At 45.4% G+C, this 22336-nt stretch overlaps 1 protein-coding gene across 2 annotated transcripts in view; it reads right to left on the reverse strand.

The window, feature by feature from the left end:
* UNC5B (unc-5 netrin receptor B) overlaps positions 1–22336 on the reverse strand; it is a 409451-nt gene that overhangs the window by 101926 nt on the left and 285189 nt on the right. The window contains exons 7-8 of one of the 2 annotated variants that reach the window (XM_069240568.1): positions 21574–21738; positions 17163–17195 (exon numbers count right to left, since the gene is read on the reverse strand). In XM_069240568.1, the coding sequence (XP_069096669.1) occupies positions 17163–17195; positions 21574–21738 (198 nt within the window). The remainder of the gene's footprint in view (positions 1–17162; positions 17196–21573; positions 21739–22336) is intronic. The other variant, XM_069240569.1, reaches the window with a different exon arrangement.

The following is a 22336-nucleotide window of genomic DNA, read 5'->3' on the forward strand; positions in this document are numbered from 1 at the left end:
ATGAAACGGGTAAGAGTTCCAGAGCATGAGGGGCAAGATATGCAAATGAGTACCCACTTTGCCTTGCTTTTCGAAATCTCTGAATTATTGCCAGATTGTGATTGACAGACCTTAATGCTCTTTTCTGGTATAAAAAATGTAACCCCCACTTGATGTGAGCTATCCGCTCCCAGCCCCCACACAATATTCAGTGCACTGCTGCTCCCCATCATGTTTTATGATACATAAATACTGATATATTAAGCATGAGTAAAGAACCTTGGACAAGTGTTGGTAATTTCCTTTAAGAAGAAAGACTCTAAGCCACCCTATACTAGAAATGTAAGTGGTGCCTGTAACTTCCCTTGAAAGGTAACACACACCAGTACTCTGAGGCTGACAGTATGATTGCGGTTCTCTGGCATGACGTTGTATGTATGCAAGTGGATTTACAGAGCATCAATAACATAGCGTTCTGCTGTAATGGACAGAGGTCCACTGTAAAAGTCATCTACTTTGAGAGAAAGTCCTCCCGAGAGGGAAAGTTTGTACTTGGAAATGCGAACAACATTAAAGTGGGGCATTTATTGGGGTAGATTTTGTTCCGTGGCTAGGTATTGTATTGTGCGTTCTTTTATATACCACTTTTCTTACACCATGTGAAGCTTGTGAGGCCCTTTTGGGTGGCTGAGTGAGTTACTCCTCCATAGGTATTATTTAAATAGCACTTGTGACTCCAAAACCCCCCTGCAGTATTTACGTAGGCATCGTGAGGTGTGCGTGGTGGGCAGGTATATGCAGTGTATACAGGTGGTTATGGAAGACAGGACGAGCAGGAGTGTGATATGGTCTCATGTTGCCTAGGTGCTAGTTTGAATTAGATGCAGGTTGAGAAACGTTTGATTCATGTAAATTTATGAACTGCAAGTAGCAGTTTTTAGAGCAGGGAGAGAAATAGACAGCAGTTCTGGGAGCAGGATAGCTGGAACGGGTTTTTTTTTTTAAGAAAACCGAACGTACTATTTCAAAATACTATTTTCACAATTTCTCGAGGCACACCACAGCTGGAACGGAATATATAACTGTAGACCCCAATGCGTCCCCTGCAGTCTGTTCTTGGGGCCTCAGCATCAGTTGTTCCCACACTCCTTAGGACGGCCATCTGTCAGTCAAACTCCCGGGCTACGTTTCTGGCTCCAATAGCGGTGTTGAAAGAGTTTTCTGGCACATATTTCTTGCTAAAGCCACGTGAGACTCTGTACGTTCAAAGAATATGGAATATGACTGTTCAGCTCTGCTCCTGTGGACCTTAACTGTGTTCGGAGAAGGTGGGAGGCTTGTGCAGCGGCCTCATCCCCCAGGCCAGGTGTCAGGACTTTCTGCTTGAGAGCAAGGTGGTGCCGTCTGAGAAACATATGGCATTTCCTCTTCCAACCAGGCCTTAAGGACAGTGCTCGAAGGGTTTGAGACCTCCGTTCTCCCGACTTGCGCTACATTTCACTCTGCCTTATTCCGGCTTTCCTTTTTTCTTCCTTTCTATTACCTCTCCTCTATTTGTTATCCTTCTTTCCTTGCCTTTGACGCCATTTCTTTCTTTCATTAAATCTCATTGCTTCTCCTTTATTACCTCTGATACTCCATTTATTTTGTACCTCTCTCTTATTCTCTCTTTCATTTTATCTTTTATTTCTCCCTCTCTTTCACATCTCCCTTTTCACTTTATTTCACTGAAATCCTCTCACTTCCTTTCCTAACGTCGCACCCCTTCTTCATTGTCTCATACTCTCTTTGTTTTTTAGGTCGAGCATAGAAGCGCGCACACGCGGCTCTTCTCGACCTGTTGTTATCTACTATGTGGACTTTAAACACTCCCATCACCTTCATTCGTTCCTGGGCCTGCCTTTCAAAAACCCCTTGATGTCATTGGTAAATGCTTTAAGTTTGTCCCGCCTCGAGGCTGTTTTGTTACCGCCTTGGAGACTGTTACATGGATTATTGCACGATCGGGGATGTACCTTAGTGTGGCGCACTATTTTTTCTTTTGCTTATCCGCTTTGCGCTCATGGTGGTATATTGCTTCTTCCTCTTCCTTGGTTTAGGGCATCTTGTGCTGTTTCTGTGCTATATCTGTGGGGTCTTTATTTATTTATTTAGTTATTTTTTTGCATTTTTATATAGCGCAAACTCGAGACAAAGGTATTGGAGCACTTTATTTATTTATTTTGCAGTTTTATATAGCGCAAACTCGATGCAAAGTTATTACAGCACTTTACATGAGCACTGTAGGAAGTTGGCTCTGTATGTGCTATTTCAAAGTAAGGAATAGCATGCACAGAGTCCAAGGGTTCCCCTTAGAGGTAAAATAGTGGTAAAAATAGATAATACTAATGCTCTATTTTGTGGTAGTGTGGTCGAGCAGTAGGCTTATCCAAGGAGTAGTGTTAAGCACTTGTTGTACATACACATAGACAATAAATGAGGTACACACACTCAGAGACAAATCCAGCCAATAGGTTTTTATATAGAAAAATATCTTTTCTTAGTTTATTTTAAGAACCACAGGTTCAAATTCTACATGTAATATCTCATTCGAAAGGTATTGCAGGTAAGTACTTTAGGAACTTCAAATCATCAAAATTGCATGTATACTTTTCAAGTTATTCACAAATAGCTGTTTTAAAAGTGGACACAGTGCAATTTTCACAGTTCCTAGGGGAGGTAAGTATTTGTTAGGTTAACCAGGTAAGTAAGACACTTACAGGGCTTAGTTCTTGGTCCAAGGTAGCCCACCGTTGGGGGTTCAGAGCAACCCCAAAGTCACCACACCAGCAGCTCAGGGCCGGTCAGGTGCAGAGTTCAAAGTGGTGTCCAAAACACATAGGCTAGAATGGAGAGAAGGGGGTGCCCCGGTTCCGGTCTGCTTGCAGGTAAGTACCCGCGTCTTCGGAGGGCAGACCAGGGGGGTTTTGTAGGGCACCGGGGGGGACACAAGTCCACACAGAAATTTCACCCTCAGCAGCGCGGGGGCGGCCGGGTGCAGTGTAGAAACAAGCGTCGGGTTTTCAATGTTAGTCTATGAGAGATCTCGGGATCTCTTCAGCGCTGCAGGCAGGCAAGGGGGGGATTCCTCGGGGAAACCTCCACTTGGACAAGGGAGAGGGACTCCTGGGGGTCACTTCTCCAGTGAAAGTCCGGTCCTTCAGGTCCTGGGGGCTGCGGGTGCAGGGTCTCTCCCAGGCGTCGGGACTTTAGGTTCAAAGAGTCGCGGTCAGGGGAAGCCTCGGGATTCCCTCTGCAGGCGGCGCTGTGGGGGCTCAGGGGGGACAGGTTTTGGTACTCACAGTATCAGAGTAGTCCTGGGGTCCCTCCTGAGGTGTCGGATCTCCACCAGCCGAGTCGGGGTCGCCGGGTGCAGTGTTGCAAGTCTCACGCTTCTTGCGGGGAGCTTGCAGGGTTCTTTAAAGCTGCTGGAAACAAAGTTGCAGCTTTTCTTGGAGCAGGTCCGCTGTCCTCGGGAGTTTCTTGTCTTTTCGAAGCAGGGGCAGTCCTCAGAGGATGTCGAGGTCGCTGGTCCCTTTGGAAGGCGTCGCTGGAGCAGGATCTTTGGAAGGCAGGAGACAGGCCGGTGAGTTTCTGGAGCCAAGGCAGTTGTCGTCTTCTGGTCTTCCTCTGCAGGGGGTTTTCAGCTAGGCAGTCCTTCTTCTTGTAGTTGCAGGAATCTGATTTTCTAGGGTTCAGGGTAGCCCTTAAATACTAAATTTAAGGGCGTGTTTAGGTCTGGGGGGTTAGTAGCCAATGGCTACTAGCCCTGAGGGTGGGTACACCCTCTTTGTGCCTCCTCCCAAGGGGAGGGGGTCACAATCCTAACCCTATTGGGGGAATCCTCCATCTGCAAGATGGAGGATTTCTAAAAGTTAGAGTCACTTCAGCTCAGGACACCTTAGGGGCTGTCCTGACTGGCCAGTGACTCCTCCTTGTTTTTCTCATTATTTTCTCCGGCCTTGCCGCCAAAAGTGGGGCCTGGCCGGAGGGGGCGGGCAACTCCACTAGCTGGAGTGTCCTGCTGGGTTGGCACAAAGGAGGTGAGCCTTTGAGGCTCACCGCCAGGTGTGACAATTCCTGCCTGGGGGAGGTGTTAGCATCTCCACCCAGTGCAGGCTTTGTTACTGGCCTCAGAGTGACAAAGGCACTCTCCCCATGGGGCCAGCAACATGTCTCGGTTTGTGGCAGGCTGCTAAAACTAGTCAGCCTACACAGATAGTCGGTTAAGTTTCAGGGGGCACCTCTAAGGTGCCCTCTGGGGTGTATTTTACAATAAAATGTACACTGGCATCAGTGTGCATTTATTGTGCTGAGAAGTTTGATACCAAACTTCCCAGTTTTCAGAGTAGCCATTATGGTGCTGTGGAGTTCGTGTTTGACAGACTCCCAGACCATATACTCTTATGGCTACCCTGCACTTACAATGTCTAAGGTTTTGTTTAGACACTGTAGGGGTACCATGCTCATGCACTGGTACCCTCACCTATGGTATAGTGCACCCTGCCTTAGGGCTGTAAGGCCTGCTAGAGGGGTGGCTTACCTATACTGCATAGGCAGTGAGAGGCTGGCATGGCACCCTGAGGGGAGTGCCATGTCGACTTACTCGTTTTGTCCTCACTAGCACACACAAGCTGGCAAGCAGTGTGTCTGTGCTGAGTGAGAGGTCTCCAGGGTGGCATAAGACATGCTGCAGCCCTTAGAGACCTTCCTTGGCATCAGGGCCCTTGGTACTAGAAGTACCAGTTACAAGGGACTTATCTGGATGCCAGGGTCTGCCAATTGTGGATACAAAAGTACAGGTTAGGGAAAGAACACTGGTGCTGGGGCCTGGTTAGCAGGCCTCAGCACACTTTCAATTGTAAACTTAGCATCAGCAAAGGCAAAAAGTCAGGGGGCAACCATGCCAAGGAGGCATTTCCTTACACAACCCCCCCCCCAAACGAAAGAGGATGAGACTAACCTTTCCCAAGAGAGTCTTCATTTTCTAAGTGGAAGAACCTGGAAAGGCCATCTGCATTGGCATGGGCAGTCCCAGGTCTGTGTTCCACTATAAAGTCCATTCCCTGTAGGGAGATGGACCACCTCAACAGTTTAGGATTTTCACCTTTCATTTGCATCAGCCATTTGAGAGGTCTGTGGTCAGTTTGAACTAGGAAGTGAGTCCCAAAGAGGTATGGTCTCAGCTTCTTCAGGGACCAAACCACAGCAAAGGCCTCCCTCTCAATGGCACTCCAACGCTGCTCCCTGGGGAGTAACCTCCTGCTAATGAAAGCAACAGGCTGGTCAAGGCCATCATCATTTGTTTGGGACAAAACTGCCCCTATCCCATGTTCAGAGGCATCAGTCTGCACAATGAACTGCTTAGAATAATCTGGAGCTTTGAGAACTGGTGCTGAGCACATTGCTTGTTTCAGGGTGTCAAAGGCCTGTTGGCATTCCACAGTCCAGTTCACTTTCTTGGGCATTTTCTTGGAGGTTAGTTCAGTGAGGGCTGTCACAATGGATCCATATCCCTTCACAAACCTCCTGTAATACCCAGTCAAGCCAAGGAATGCCCTGACTTGAGTCTGGGTTTTTGGAGCTACCCAGTCCAGAATAGTCTGGATCTTGGGTTGGAGTGGCTGAACTTGGCCTCCACCTACAAGGTGGCCCAAGTAAACCACAGTTCCCTGCCCTATCTGGCATTTGGATGCCTTGATAGAGAGGCCTGCAGATTGCAGAGCCTTCAAAACCTTCCTCAGGTGGACCAGGTGATCCTGCCAGGTGGAGCTAAAGACAGCAATATCATCAAGATAAGCTGTGCTAAAGGACTCCAAGCCAGCAAGGACTTGATTCACCAACCTTTGGAAGGTGGCAGGGGCATTCTTTAAACCAAAGGGCATAACAGTAAACTGATAATGCCCATCAGGTGTGGAGAATGCTGTTTTCTCTTTTGCTCCAGGTGCCATTTTTATTTGCCAGTACCCTGCTGTCAAGTCAAAGGTACTTAAGAATTTGGCAGCACCTAATTTATCTATGAGCTCATCAGCTCTTGGAATTGGATGAGCATCTGTCTTGGTGACAGAATTGAGCCCTCTGTAGTCTACACAAAACCTAATTTCTTTCTTTCCATCTTTGGTGTGAGGTTTGGGGACTAAGACCACTGGGCTAGCCCAGGGGCTGTCAGAGCGCTCAATTACTCCCAATTCCAGCATCTTGTGGACTTCCACCTTGATGCTTTCCTTAACATGGTCAGACTGTCTAAAGATTTTGTTTTTGACAGGCATGCTGTCTCCTGTGTCCACATCATGGGTACACAGGTGTGTCTGACCAGGGGTTAAGGAGAAGAGTTCAGGAAACTGTTGTAGGACTCTCCTACAATCAGCTTGCTGTTGGCCAGAGAGGGTGTCTGAGTAGATCACTCCATCTACTGTGCCATCTTTTGGGTCTGATGACAGAAGATCAGGGAGAGGTTCACTCTCTGCCTCCTGATCCTCATCTGTTACCATCAACAGATTCACATCAGCCCTGTCATGGAAGAGCTTAAGGCGGTTCACATGGATCACCCTCTTGGGGCTCCTGCTTGTGCCCAGGTCCACCAGGTAGGTGACCTGACTCTTCCTTTCTAGTACTGGGTAAGGACCACTCCATTTGTCCTGGAGTGCCCTGGGAGCCACAGGCTCCAGAACCCAGACTTTCTGCCCTGGTTGGAACTCAACCAGTGCAGCCTTTTGGTCATACCAAAACTTCTGGAGTTGTTGGCTGGCCTCAAGGTTTTTGGTTGCCTTTTCCATGTACTCTGCCATTCTAGAGCGAAGGCCAAGTACATAGTCCACTATGTCCTGTTTAGGCTCATGGAGAGGTCTCTCCCAGCCTTCTTTAACAAGGGCAAGTGGTCCCCTTACAGGATGACCAAACAGAAGTTCAAAGGGTGAGAACCCTACTCCCTTCTGTGGTACCTCCCTGTAAGCGAAAAGCAGACATGGCAGGAGGACATCCCATCTCCTTTTGAGTTTTTCTGGGAGCCCCATGATCATGCCCTTTAATGTCTTGTTGAATCTCTCAACTAAGCCATTAGTTTGTGGATGGTAAGGTGTAGTGAATTTATAAGTCACTCCACACTCATTCCACATGTGCTTTAGGTATGCTGACATGAAGTTGGTACCTCTGTCAGACACCACCTCCTTAGGGAAACCCACTCTGGTAAAGATACCAATGAGGGCCTTGGCTACTGCAGGGGCAGTAGTCGACCTAAGGGGAATAGCTTCAGGATACCTGGTAGCATGATCCACTACTACCAGGATATACATATTTCCTGAGGCTGTGGGAGGTTCTAGTGGACCAACTATGTCCACACCCACTCTTTCAAAGGGCACCCCCACCACTGGAAGTGGAATGAGGGGGGCCTTTGGATGCCCACCTGTCTTACCACTGGCTTGACAGGTGGGGCAGGAGAGGCAAAACTCCTTAACCATGTTGGACATATTGGGCCAGTAGAAGTGGTTGACTAACCTCTCCCACGTCTTGGTTTGTCCCAAATGCCCAGCAAGGGGAATGTCATGGGCCAATGTTAGGATGAACTCTCTGAACAGCTGAGGCACTACCACTCTCCTAGTGGCACCAGGTTTGGGGTCTCTGGCCTCAGTGTACAGGAGTCCATCTTCCCAATAGACCCTATGCGTTCCATTTTTCTTGCCTTTGGACTCTTCAGCAGCTTGCTGCCTAAGGCCTTCAAGAGAGGGACAGGTTTCTTGTCCCTTACACAGCTCCTCCCTTGAGGGTCCCCCTGGGCCTAAGAGCTCAACCTGATAAGGTTCAAGCTCCAAAGGCTCAGTTCCCTCAGAGGGCAGAACTTCTTCCTGAGAAGAGAGGTTCCCTTTCTTTTGCTGTGTTGCAGTTGGTTTCCCAACTGACTTTCCTGTTCTCTTGGTAGGCTGGGCCATTTTTCCAGACTCCAGCTCTACTTTTTCACCCTGTGCCTTGCATTGTGCTCTTGTTTTCACACACACCAGTTCAGGGATACCCAGCATTGCTGCATGGGTTTTTAGTTCTACCTCAGCCCATGCTGAGGACTCCAGGTCATTTCCAAGCAGACAGTCCACTGGGATATTTGAGGAGACCACCACCTGTTTCAGGCCATTGACCCCTCCCCATTCTAAAGTAACCATTGCCATGGGATGTACTTTTCTCTGATTGTCAGCGTTGGTGACTGTGTAAGTTTTTCCAGTCAGGTATTGGCCAGGGGAAACCAGTTTCTCTGTCACCATGGTGACACTGGCACCTGTATCCCTCAGGCCCTCTATTCTAGTCCCATTAATTAAGAGTTGCTGTCTGTATTTTTGCATGTTAGGCGGCCAGACAGCTAGTGTGGCTAAATCCACCCCACCCTCAGAAACTAGAGTAGCTTCAGTGTGGACCCTGATTTGCTCTGGGCACACTGTTGATCCCACTTGGAGACTAGCCATACCAGTGTTACCTGGATGGGAGTTTGGAGTGGAACCTTTCTTGGGACAGGCCTTGTCTCCAGTTTGGTGTCCATGCTGTTTACAGCTATGACACCAGGCCTTTTTGGGATCAAAGTTTTTACCCTTGTACCCATTGTTTTGTGAAGAGGCTCTGGGCCCACCCTCCTGTGCAGGTTTTTGGGGGCCTGTAGAAGACTCTTTACTACTTTTAGTTTTGGTTGTCTCATCACCCTTCCCCTGGGGAGTCTTTGTGACCCCTTTCTTTTGGTCACCCCCTGTTGAAGTCTTGGACACCCTTGTCTTGACCCAATGGTCCGCCTTCTTTCCCAATTCTTGGGGAGAAATTGGTCCTAGGTCTACCAGATGCTGATGCAGTTTATCATTGAAACAATTACTTAACAGGTGTTCTTTCACAAATAAATTGTACAGCCCATCATAATTACTTACACCACTGCCTTGAATCCAACCATCTAGTGTTTTCACTGAGTAGTCTACAAAGTCAACCCAGGTCTGGCTCGAGGATTTTTGAGCCCCCCTGAATCTAATCCTATACTCCTCAGTGGAGAATCCAAAGCCCTCAATCAGAGTACCCTTCATGAGGTCATAAGATTCTGCATCTTGTCCAGAGAGTGTGAGGAGTCTATCCCTACACTTTCCTGTGAACATTTCCCAAAGGAGAGCACCCCAGTGAGATCTGTTCACTTTTCTGGTTGCACAAGCCCTCTCAAAAGCTGTGAACCATTTGGTGATGTCATCACCATCTTCATATTTAGTTACAATCCCTTTAGGGATTTTCAACATGTCAGGAGAATCTCTGACCCTATTTATGTTGCTGCCACCATTGATGGGTCCTAGGCCCATCTCTTGTCTTTCCCTCTCTATGGCTAGGATCTGTCTTTCCAAAGCCAATCTTTTGGCCATCCTGGCTAACTGGATGTCCTCTTCACTGGGGTTATCCTCAGTGATTTCAGAGGTGCTGGTCCCTCCTGTGAGGGAGCCAGTATCTCTGACTAGTATTTTTGGAGTCAGGGCTTGAGAGGCCCTGTCCTCCCTAGATAGGACTGGTAGGGGGGAATCTTCCTCCAATTCACTATCATCTTCCTCTGAGTTGCCACCCTCAGAGGGGTTGGCCTTTTCAAACTCTGCCAAAAGCTCCTGGAGCTGTATTTTGGTAGGTTTGGGGCCTATGGTTATTTTCTTTAGTTTACAGAGTGACCTTAGCTCTCTCATCTGTAGATGGAGGTAAGGTGTGGTGTCGAGTTCCACCACAGTCACATCTGTGCTAGACATTTTGCTTCTAAAAGTTGGAATACTTTTTAAGAATCTAAAACTGGTTCTAGAATCTAATTCAAACTTTTACAAACTTTTAAACTCTAAAAGAAATGCTAAACAGGATCTAACACAAGGCCCTAGCAGGTCTTTTAAGAATTTAGAAAACTTTTCAAATTGCAAAAATCAATTTCTAATGACAATTTTGGAATTTGTTGTGTGATCAGGTATTGGCTGAGTAGTCCAGCAAATGCAAAGTCTTGTACCCCACCGCTGATCCACCAATGTAGGAAGTTGGCTCTGTATGTGCTATTTCAAAGTAAGGAATAGCATGCACAGAGTCCAAGGGTTCCCCTTAGAGGTAAAATAGTGGTAAAAATAGATAATACTAATGCTCTATTTTGTGGTAGTGTGGTCGAGCAGTAGGCTTATCCAAGGAGTAGTGTTAAGCACTTGTTGTACATACACATAGACAATAAATGAGGTACACACACTCAGAGACAAATCCAGCCAATAGGTTTTTATATAGAAAAATATCTTTTCTTAGTTTATTTTAAGAACCACAGGTTCAAATTCTACATGTAATATCTCATTCGAAAGGTATTGCAGGTAAGTACTTTAGGAACTTCAAATCATCAAAATTGCATGTATACTTTTCAAGTTATTCACAAATAGCTGTTTTAAAAGTGGACACAGTGCAATTTTCACAGTTCCTAGGGGAGGTAAGTATTTGTTAGGTTAACCAGGTAAGTAAGACACTTACAGGGCTTAGTTCTTGGTCCAAGGTAGCCCACCGTTGGGGGTTCAGAGCAACCCCAAAGTCACCACACCAGCAGCTCAGGGCCGGTCAGGTGCAGAGTTCAAAGTGGTGTCCAAAACACATAGGCTAGAATGGAGAGAAGGGGGTGCCCCGGTTCCGGTCTGCTTGCAGGTAAGTACCCGCGTCTTCGGAGGGCAGACCAGGGGGGTTTTGTAGGGCACCGGGGGGGACACAAGTCCACACAGAAATTTCACCCTCAGCAGCGCGGGGGCGGCCGGGTGCAGTGTAGAAACAAGCGTCGGGTTTTCAATGTTAGTCTATGAGAGATCTCGGGATCTCTTCAGCGCTGCAGGCAGGCAAGGGGGGGATTCCTCGGGGAAACCTCCACTTGGACAAGGGAGAGGGACTCCTGGGGGTCACTTCTCCAGTGAAAGTCCGGTCCTTCAGGTCCTGGGGGCTGCGGGTGCAGGGTCTCTCCCAGGCGTCGGGACTTTAGGTTCAAAGAGTCGCGGTCAGGGGAAGCCTCGGGATTCCCTCTGCAGGCGGCGCTGTGGGGGCTCAGGGGGGACAGGTTTTGGTACTCACAGTATCAGAGTAGTCCTGGGGTCCCTCCTGAGGTGTCGGATCTCCACCAGCCGAGTCGGGGTCGCCGGGTGCAGTGTTGCAAGTCTCACGCTTCTTGCGGGGAGCTTGCAGGGTTCTTTAAAGCTGCTGGAAACAAAGTTGCAGATTTTCTTGGAGCAGGTCCGCTGTCCTCGGGAGTTTCTTGTCTTTTCGAAGCAGGGGCAGTCCTCAGAGGATGTCGAGGTCGCTGGTCCCTTTGGAAGGCGTCGCTGGAGCAGGATCTTTGGAAGGCAGGAGACAGGCCGGTGAGTTTCTGGAGCCAAGGCAGTTGTCGTCTTCTGGTCTTCCTCTGCAGGGGTTTTTCAGCTAGGCAGTCCTTCTTCTTGTAGTTGCAGGAATCTGATTTTCTAGGGTTCAGGGTAGCCCTTAAATACTAAATTTAAGGGCGTGTTTAGGTCTGGGGGGTTAGTAGCCAATGGCTACTAGCCCTGAGGGTGGGTACACCCTCTTTGTGCCTCCTCCCAAGGGGAGGGGGTCACAATCCTAACCCTATTGGGGGAATCCTCCATCTGCAAGATGGAGGATTTCTAAAAGTTAGAGTCACTTCAGCTCAGGACACCTTAGGGGCTGTCCTGACTGGCCAGTGACTCCTCCTTGTTTTTCTCATTATTTTCTCCGGCCTTGCCGCCAAAAGTGGGGCCTGGCCGGAGGGGGCGGGCAACTCCACTAGCTGGAGTGTCCTGCTGGGTTGGCACAAAGGAGGTGAGCCTTTGAGGCTCACCGCCAGGTGTGACAATTCCTGCCTGGGGGAGGTGTTAGCATCTCCACCCAGTGCAGGCTTTGTTACTGGCCTCAGAGTGACAAAGGCACTCTCCCCATGGGGCCAGCAACATGTCTCGGTTTGTGGCAGGCTGCTAAAACTAGTCAGCCTACACAGATAGTCGGTTAAGTTTCAGGGGGCACCTCTAAGGTGCCCTCTGGGGTGTATTTTACAATAAAATGTACACTGGCATCAGTGTGCATTTATTGTGCTGAGAAGTTTGATACCAAACTTCCCAGTTTTCAGAGTAGCCATTATGGTGCTGTGGAGTTCGTGTTTGACAGACTCCCAGACCATATACTCTTATGGCTACCCTGCACTTACAATGTCTAAGGTTTTGTTTAGACACTGTAGGGGTACCATGCTCATGCACTGGTACCCTCACCTATGGTATAGTGCACCCTGCCTTAGGGCTGTAAGGCCTGCTAGAGGGGTGGCTTACCTATACTGCATAGGCAGTGAGAGGCTGGCATGGCACCCTGAGGGGAGTGCCATGTCGACTTACTCGTTTTGTCCTCACTAGCACACACAAGCTGGCAAGCAGTGTGTCTGTGCTGAGTGAGAGGTCTCCAGGGTGGCATAAGACATGCTGCAGCCCTTAGAGACCTTCCTTGGCATCAGGGCCCTTGGTACTAGAAGTACCAGTTACAAGGGACTTATCTGGATGCCAGGGTCTGCCAATTGTGGATACAAAAGTACAGGTTAGGGAAAGAACACTGGTGCTGGGGCCTGGTTAGCAGGCCTCAGCACACTTTCAATTGTAAACTTAGCATCAGCAAAGGCAAAAAGTCAGGGGGCAACCATGCCAAGGAGGCATTTCCTTACAAGCACCAGTTATATTACACAAGAACACATTTTTGGTAGCAAGGAGAGATTATGTGATTTGCCCAGAATCACAGGATGTTGAGTGGGCGCCGACACTCCAACCGTGTTCCCCACCTCCCAAGTATGCAGCTCTGGCCCTTACGGCACATCCTCACCCTTGGGAATAACTTGTTTTTTTCACATAGCACTTGGCAATACAGGTTCTGCCAGTACATAGCACTGCAGAGCAGGTGCCATTCTTAACAAAATCGCTATAATTCATTTGCATCAATCTTGCAGAGATGAAGAGGTGAAAAATCTACGTCAAGAGTATAATATGTGACTTTCTCGTTCTGTCAAGATCTCTGCAGTGGATGCATTAACCAACTGACTTGAGTAGAGCTTAACACCAGGCAAGAGCACATGGAGGGTCATCAACCAAGCAAATAAGTTAGTTCTAGGCAAGAAGATGGCGAAAGATGTGGTCTCCAAAATAGTGGAAAAGGAGTTGTGACTCCAGGCCCAAGCACTTCACGGCCTCAAGCTTGATAGCAAATAACATCTAGCCTTTGGATGTAAATTGGGCCTCTTCAAACAGAGTACAGTTAGCGTAAACATGATACAAAGGTATTACAGTACCTACAGTACTTTACATGAGCACTGCTTACATTACACAAGAACACATTCATTTTTGGTAGTAAGGAAAGATTAAGTGATTTGCCCAAAATCACGGGATGTTGAGCTGGCGGCGAAACTTGAACCATGTTCTCCAGATCCAAAGTCGGCAGCTCTGGCCCTCATGCCACATCATCTGCCCTAGGTTTCTTTGTCTGGTGCATGTTGGGGCAGTCTGGCAATAACTTTTTTTTTATGTAGCGCTTGGTAATACAGGTTCTGCCATTTCATAATGCTGAGAATGTATGGCTAGTGTAACATCTATTTATGAGTTCCAGACTTGGACACATCTGCTCTCAGCATCACCACAACATTGGTCTGTGTCAGAGCAGCAGTTCACGGCATCTTCAATACACACAAATAATCTTGTCTTCTGACCAGACTATTTCTGGATGCTTTCTTTGACTTTAAAAGAGGTCATGGCTGACTCACTGCCTGAGAGGGAAGTGACTGTCTTAGTTTAGTCCCATTTTGTGTTCTACAACTACACAGCAGAAGCACACTAATGCTGTATGCTTTATATTTGTTGCATTTGGGAATGCACAAGTTCCCTGTATGCCATTGTATTGTAGATGCTTACTACTCCGTGTCGACTTCGATATCTGGGTATGAGAATTAGGCCTATAAATATCATAAACATGGAACATAAGAGAAACCACAGTGTGAGCAGATTACAAAGTCATTGTTAACATACCATCTTGAGAAGAGCCATATGACATCACATGGGCCATTTAAGAAAAGGCACATCCAAACAGGGATGCGTCTTTGACCCAGAATGTCAGAGAAAACAGAGACAAGTTTATAGAATGGTCATAGATGGACAAAGCCTGAGGTGGAGTGGCAGTAAATCATAGCATATCATGAGCATATACTATAAAGTGTGTACCGTGGTGCCACTACACAGTATTATAGATGGATAACAGTGAATAACAGAAATGTTTTTCAGCAAGGGCTCTGAGTGACATCAAATAGATAGCAAAAGCAGAGCTTGAGTTGTCTACAGCATCACTTAGAACCCCTAATATGCAGAGACAAAGATGTAATGTGGGAGATATAAATAACTGGCCTAATGCCACCCATCCCACCACCCTCCACATTTACCTAACCCACCCAAAAAGTATGTGCCCTGCAACCCCCTCACACCATCTTTTTGTCACCCTTCCCATTGCAACTCCCATTCTCCCAAATCTATAAAATTATTTGCCTCCTGCCTCCCTTCACTACCAAACTTTGTAATATCTGCAGCCAAATGGAAAATGTTAACTGGCATGCTACCACCCACCCACCACCCTCTGCATATTGCCTCACCCAAATTGGAAAAATACTTAACGTTCTGCCAACTACCCCTACCACCCTTCGCACCTTCTTTCACCATCCATTCCAAAGCTGTACTGATGAACGTGCCTGACCAATTTAGACAGAATAAATGAGAGCTGAAACATGTTGAAAAATACATGTAAAGGATACTCGCCTATTCCTTTTTAGGTGAATAAGCTGAGGGAGTAGGATTTTGTGATATGCGTGATAACAAAATGACCAGTTCTCAGTATTGCCACAGATTTACCAGTAATATCAGTGGAAGGGTGTCAGTGACACTTTGTCGGCATTTCTGTGAAGCTCATTGGTCCTTCAAGTGAAATAAGCTCAGGCATAATCCTGGTACTAAGTTACAATTCCCTTGAGGTCAAGAATGGATGCCTTGGCATGTACAACTTTTCAAGCATGCCTCCCAATGAGCTCATTCAACTTAGTAATAGATCAGCTACAAGACAACAATGCATACTTTAAACTAATTTCTAACTTAACATACTTATATGAAGCCAGTGCTTGATTTGGATTTCCAGACATTTCTCCACATGGCAAACTCCACATGGCAAACACCAACTCACTCCCGATGCCCGTGTTTGCCCCACGATGATAGCCGTTTTCTGTTTTTTTTTAAAGGGTGGTACCCATGCCCCCCAATAGCATGGCTACTATTCCCAACCTACTGACAGCCACTTCCCCACCTACTTAGTTTACAATCTGGGTGTGCTGTTGTGTCATAAATCAATGGATCACTGGTGTTGGTTAGAAAGGCCAGACACTAGAGACATACTTTGTAGGGTACACTGGCCCTCCCCCTCCGAAGTGGCATGCCTCATCTCCGGGCTGTGCTCCTCGCAGGGCAGGCTCAGCACTGACCAGCAGGCCCCTAAAAAGGGTCTCTTTGCCAGAGATATTTTAACTCAACTTCTAAGGGTTAAGCAGCAGGGTTATGCCCTATTCCTAGCTCTGGACGGTTTATGGTAGATTGGGAAAAGGAGGTAAATATTGGCAATGGGTTATCAAATGACCACTGTTTATTGCTTGCAGGAAGCCAGTGCCAAGATGAAAAAACACAGGCTATGAACCAATACGGAAGACAAAGAACCTCAGGTTAGTATGAAAAAGTCAACATGTTTCTTGCCTAATGTCCTCCCAAAGAATCAATGGCGATTTATCAGGCGCATGGGATAATGCCCTAATCTCCCCTGGGGTAGAAAATATTACTCTTGTATGTGTAATCTGGTATCCCTATATTCTAAATCCCATCTCTGGTGATAGTGAGTAGAAATAAAACAAGTAAATAATACTGACTTTCACACTGGAGCTCTGGGATCTATCAGACCCATCCCTAAAGATAAACTGAGCCCTTGAAGTGCAATGAAGTCAGCTCTCGAGCTTGCAATAGTCTGAAGAAGTGCTGTGAAAAACCTAAACATTTGATAGCACCCTGGATATTCAAGGTAAATTATAGCATTACCACACAGTCCAATGAATTGCCATTGATGAAGAGTCTCCTTTGAAGGGCCTGCTGGGCAATGCTTGCCCAGAGAGGAGCATGATGAAGCAGGCTACATTGGTGGGTGAGGGCCAGAGCAACCTATAAAGGATGCTTCTAGTGTCTGACCTTTCTAACCAACACCAGTGATGTATTGATTAATAAAGGGACAACACATCCATGTTGTGAAATATGAATCAGAAAGTGGGGAAGTTTGCAGGACCGCCCAATATTCCCTCACACTCTTTAGTGGTCTGTGGATTCCCCCCCACACACAACTGCAGCGCTAATAGGCACCGCAGTTCAGCTGATGAAATGTCTGTCATCAGGAAGAAGGCAGCCCAAAGTCCACATGCCCTTGTTGAGTAAGAAACTCATTGGTGCCACTGAAGGGCCTAAGGATTTTCTTAGAAGCCCACTACCAATGCTGCCTTTCCACTTCATACCACTTTTTTCCACCGCCTTACACTTTTTGGCTCTTTCTATATCACTCTTGCTGGTTCCTTTTAATCAGTGGTTTCTCAATTTTCCTCTCTTGTACTGTTATTTCTTCCTCAATTTTTCTTTTTCGGCCTTCCTCTATTTTGATGTAGGTCAAAGTATGATGATGACAATTATGTCTAGTTTTCAAAAATGAGTGTTAAGAACATGTGCCATTCAATGACACTGGACAGCACTGTGATATGCAGTGCTTTTTTGCTGTAGCAGCACCTTGCAACACATCAAATTTGGCTTTAATGACACTTAAAACAGAGGCAGATATGTCCTTGAATAAAGTGCACCAACTAAGCCGTTCACTAAAAGGAAACAGAATACGTTTGTTTAACTTCAATAGCCGGCTACACGATATCTACATAGACCCCACCCCAGGAATAACAAGATAATCTGAATTTACCCCTCTCTCGTAAGGAAAGTCTCTGTGCTCGCCAGCGAGGATGACAAAAGAAGACAAAATGCACGAGAATGGGAACAAATAAAATAATAGATGAAATGGAAACTTACGATTACTTTTTGGTTCTTTTAAAACCCTTTTATCTGTTAGGAAAATAAAAGAACAACACACAAAAGGATGAAACCAGTGAAGGTGACAATGAAATTAATAAAATAAAACATTAACGCACAGTATAGAGAGACAAATGGAATGTAATTAGTAGTTTGTTTACAGTGACAGTTTAGCATTCATTAATATGATCGGCTTTGATGCACAGTACAGACCCCAAGGGACATCAGACACCAGTGTCGAAGTTAGAACTAGGAAGAATGAAGCTTTTCAACTTGTAGTGGAGATAGCAGTGTGATTATTAGCAGTATTTGCATTCTCAATAATATTGATATTATGATGATGATGATGCATCATCTTCATTATCCCCATCATCATCATTATTTACGGACAACGTGGAAGAGAAGGGCCTAACTAGATAAATACGCATATTACGTACGTTTCTGAAAGAATTGTGCCCTGCTATGGTTTAGAGAATACAGGTTTGCCAAAGTTGTGATTATTAGTAACGGAATCTGTGATGGCAACTGACTCACGTGTGTAAAACGTGTCTGGCATCTGGAATGCCTATACAAATGCATAAAATAATCTGCACTGTTTTGTGGCGGGTAAAAGGTACTAAATGAAACCACCACATAGTGAAGAAGCATTCGATTTATTTCAGCTTCTCTGGAGACACACACCTGTGACAGAGGTCTATATTGCTTTACATGAGTAGCAGGACACAAAGGGCCATATATATGACCTGATTTGTGTTACTTTTGCAACACGCATCGTGGTGAAAGAGCAACGCAAACCTTAAGTCATATTTTGCCTTAAGTCATATTTTTGAAGCTATGCAAAGCCACTTTGTGTGGCTTTGAGCGGCTCCAAAAATATGGAGTAAAGCAGTGCAAATTGCTGTGTTGTGTTACTCCGTTCTGGGTAGGTGTTCCATGGGCGTTGCATTGGTGTCCCCACACAACTCCCATGGTTTTTGAGGCATTCTCAGATTTAAAAGACCTTGTAAACCTGGTACTGCTCCAAAAGGACACACCTCCGCTGGGGAAATGTAAGAAGGAGAAACATATGTATATTTCTCCTCTTTTTTTTCCTCTCATGATTGTTTTTGTGTAAGAAGTGCCCCTTCCTGCACAAAAATATTCCTTCCTACAACACAGGCACCTTTGCACCATGGTGCACGATTGCCTGCGTTGGAGCTAGGTGCTAGGTTGGTGCTAGGCTGCCAGTGCGGCACCAGAGCAAGGGGAAAGGATAGGAATTGGATTAATACAGCACATTCCTGCCCTTTCCTGTAATGCAGGGATGCACATCAAGGAATTTGCTGTGCTGCCCTGCACCACTAACCTCGTAAATATGCCTCACTGGGTTTATATCTTAGAAACTTGTGCCTTCCGCACCAAGGAGAGGCCTGCTTGGTGGAACTTGTGAACTGTTCTGCAGCACTCAAAGTCACCACCATCCAACAGGTTCGGTTCCTTCTGATGTCAGGAGACTACTGCAGTGATAACTGAACTGTGCCAATAGTTTACATGAAAGGTGATACCCTCATCGAAAAGTCGTCAGCACTTTACTGCTAAATGACAATGAAAAGGAAGTGAAAGATGCATGGTCTATGTATGCACCACAGAGCTATACGCCCTTACTGTAAGGTATCGTCAATGAATGCACACACTTTGGAGAAGGTGTAAGCAGCTTCGTCCGAGAGCTGCCACAATCTGCACTTATATCTTAGAAACTTGCAGCTTCTGTAGTCAGAGCCCCATATTCATTGGGAGTGGGGGTTGCTCCCTTGCTGGTGAAGGTAGGTGGGAATTTTACCATTTAAATTGTTCTGCAACATTCAAAGTCAACACCACCTACCCAAGTTAACTTTATTTGACCAGCTTTAATTTCAATTTAACTTCAAAATTTCAAGAGAATACCTCAGTTGACAATCGAACTGTACTACTTAATAAAAGGTGATTAACTCATTGAAAGTTGACCAGTATTTTAATGCTAAAGAAGACTGAAAAGAATGGTGCAAGAAATATACCCAATATGACATTTCTGAAGGAAGCCGTGCAGAAGGCCCACGCCTGTGAGGAAGTCTGATTTGCTTTGCCTAAGTGCTGCCACTTTATGCCAGTTAGTGATCGATGAAGGCAGTGTCAGCGATATCTTTCAAAATGTTGCCTTTGGTAAAGGTATACATGGTTTTTAAGGTGATTTAACATTTGAGCGTGATGGGACTACATTAGAAGTGGTATTATATTGCCACGCACTATTTTGACTTTAATTTGATGAATGTAATCTAAGCGGAACGCTTCATATTGCATTTGAAGACCATAACATAGATTTATTCACAATCCATGTTCCAGTGCCTGCCTAGCCCTGGATACCATGCATGGATGTTTCCCTACAGAGTGACAGCTGGCTAAGTATGTATTTTTGCAATTTGTGAGCAACTACACATTTATGCAGCACAACATAGCATAGCAATATGCATTACAGCATCTACTTTCCCACTGGATCTTTCTGATAGCGCGATATGTTTGGTGTCCACATGAACCATTTTAATTAACAGTGCAAAATGCTCTAATCGCATACAGATTTATTTTAATATATCTCTTCTGCTAAACTTTCTCCCCAGACCAAATGACAGGCATGCACTGGGCATATTTAAACACCTAATTGACTCAGTTGTTTCAGCCAGCTTCCACACAAGGTAGATTTAGTTGTATGCAAGAACACAGCCTAGACTGACAGCCCCCGCCTCGCCTCCTTGCGCCTCAGAAGAGCAGGCAGTTCCACGATGTACCCTGGCTCTGCCTGCAAGAGCGAGATGGCCTCTGCTGTCAGAGCTCCTTAACTGCCACCAAAATGACAGACGTCTCTCAGGGGCAAGCGACTCATGAACTGATTCCGCTGCCAGGCAGCCCCCTTTTATCATCACGTGGTTCCAGTGCAGCCTCATCGTGCAGAAGAGAGCTTTGCAAAGGATCTCAGAAGGACAGGACCGCGAAGCACCAAATGGTAGGGGCGGAGCGTAATTCAGAAAAAGCAAATTGGTTCAAGGGGATTCTGATGTTTTATTCGGTCCCTCTGTGAGGGATGATAATTATAAGAATAAACATATCACAGTTATCATCACAATATTCTTGGTATCATAATAATAACAATAACAATAACAATAATAATAATAATAATAATAATGATGATGCTCTACTAGAGGAAAGTGGGAGTGTATTTTCTTGAAGCAATTAGGTAGGAGGAGGTACGTTGATACATTTTTCTGTGCCGCTAAAGGGATGATTATGATGATGATGATGAGGTGGTAGAGGAAGATGATGATGATGATAATAAAATACCACAAATAATCATATTGTTAACTCCACTAGAAAGTGAATTTGAACTCAGTACCTTGTAAGAATTCTTCTGTTACCCAGCAAAATGATATTCATTTTCTCCACCACGAGAGAATGAAAGGCTGAGTCATCTTGCAGGGTTCACCAGTGACCTGAAGTTCATGGATGGGTCTGTGCAACAATTACGTCACAACAATTAAATGTTCCACTCGCACATGTTTGTTGAAATAAATCGAATGCTTCTTCACTATGTGGTGGTTTCATTTAGTAATTAATCAACTATATTGCAATAATTACTAAATCACAGAAAATTCGTTATGGTTGGCACCAATATCAAAAGGTTCAGGTTTTATGAATCCCTGGAAGAAGAAATACTTTTTAAGGTTACCTCCAATTTTCTATATGTGGTCCGCGACTGAACGTTTGCAGTGTTTGAGAGACTGTTTTTATAAAGTGATTTGATGGTCCTTGTTTTTTTTAATTTCAAAGTGTGCTGTCATTAGTTTCCTGCTAGTTAAACAATATCATTTTAAGGTTGAGCAAATAATGTCAAAGTATTTTTGTTCTTCCACATTAATAGAAGATACAAAAGAACAACACGAATACAAACTGCATCTAACAAAACCTAAATCATACCATATAAAAAACATCTCTCTACTCCATACTCCTCTGCTCGAGTCACCCTCACTTTAGATCGACAAATACTTAACAAATCAAACAAAATTAAATGCCTAGCAAAAGAATACAAATTCAATACGACTTTTGAAATTGCGTGTCAATTCAGCTAAAATTTGGTAAGAAATATACATGAAGAATTTTATCTTGCATTTTTTTTACTGTCTTCCCATTTCTATACTCCGCTAGGGATTTTCTCTAATGTACAACTGCTGACACAAAATGCCAATTGGCGCTCATTTCTTTTTATGGCCAATGGTTGTAAATTCAGCCATATCAGTGGTCAATATCCTGATGAAGACACAAATGGGATTCCTGTTGGGTAAAATAGCATAATTTCTAGGTGTCCTCCAGTTATTCCATGACAGTGTATTAATTAGTGGTAACTCACTCTGCATGCACAGCCCGCCGGTGCAATTCTTGGAGTCCAGGAGAAGGCCGCTGCAGTCCTTTCCCCCATTTTTTGGGGTGGGTGCACTACAATCGCGGCTCCGCCAGTGGGTGCATTCTGTGCTGCATGCTGACCACTTGCTCCACTCTGTCCAGCCACCATCCACTGTACTCCAGAGTGATATGAAAGGAACGAAGAGCAGATAAAGAAAGACATACATTAATATAAACACAAGCTCGGGAATATCCTAGAGGTTGGAAGTAAGAGACTACTACCTTAAGCTTCCTTCCACAAACTAAATGTTTAGGATACCCTTTATCGCTGTTACACCACTTTATCTTGGCTGAAACATAAATCTGCAAAAATATTGCATTCACTAGAGTATCTATCACTATGTCTTCAAGGTAAGCAAATGTAAGAAGTATAAACTTGAATACACCAGTGGAGCGAGAGAGGAGAACTACTGGGCCATGTCCTCCATAACCTAACATGAACACACAGGTAGATGACCAGGTCTAAACTATTTCATGGTTACCCCAATGAAACCTCAAAAAGATTTTGGAGTAAGCCCCTCACCCACAACTTGTTGTTACATGCTTCATCAATAGGTATTATCCACATCACAGTAAGTAAATACCACAATGGCAGACTCAGCCATTTCTGGGAGTTATTAGGGATTATAGCAGGGATCCAGAAAGAAGATAAAAATATCTTAGGGTATACCCAAGGACTTCCCTTTATTGTTGAGTTCCCTAGATATGGT

Source organism: Pleurodeles waltl, chromosome 6, assembly GCF_031143425.1.
Source record: "Pleurodeles waltl isolate 20211129_DDA chromosome 6, aPleWal1.hap1.20221129, whole genome shotgun sequence".
Lineage (NCBI taxonomy): Eukaryota > Metazoa > Chordata > Amphibia > Caudata > Salamandridae > Pleurodeles > Pleurodeles waltl.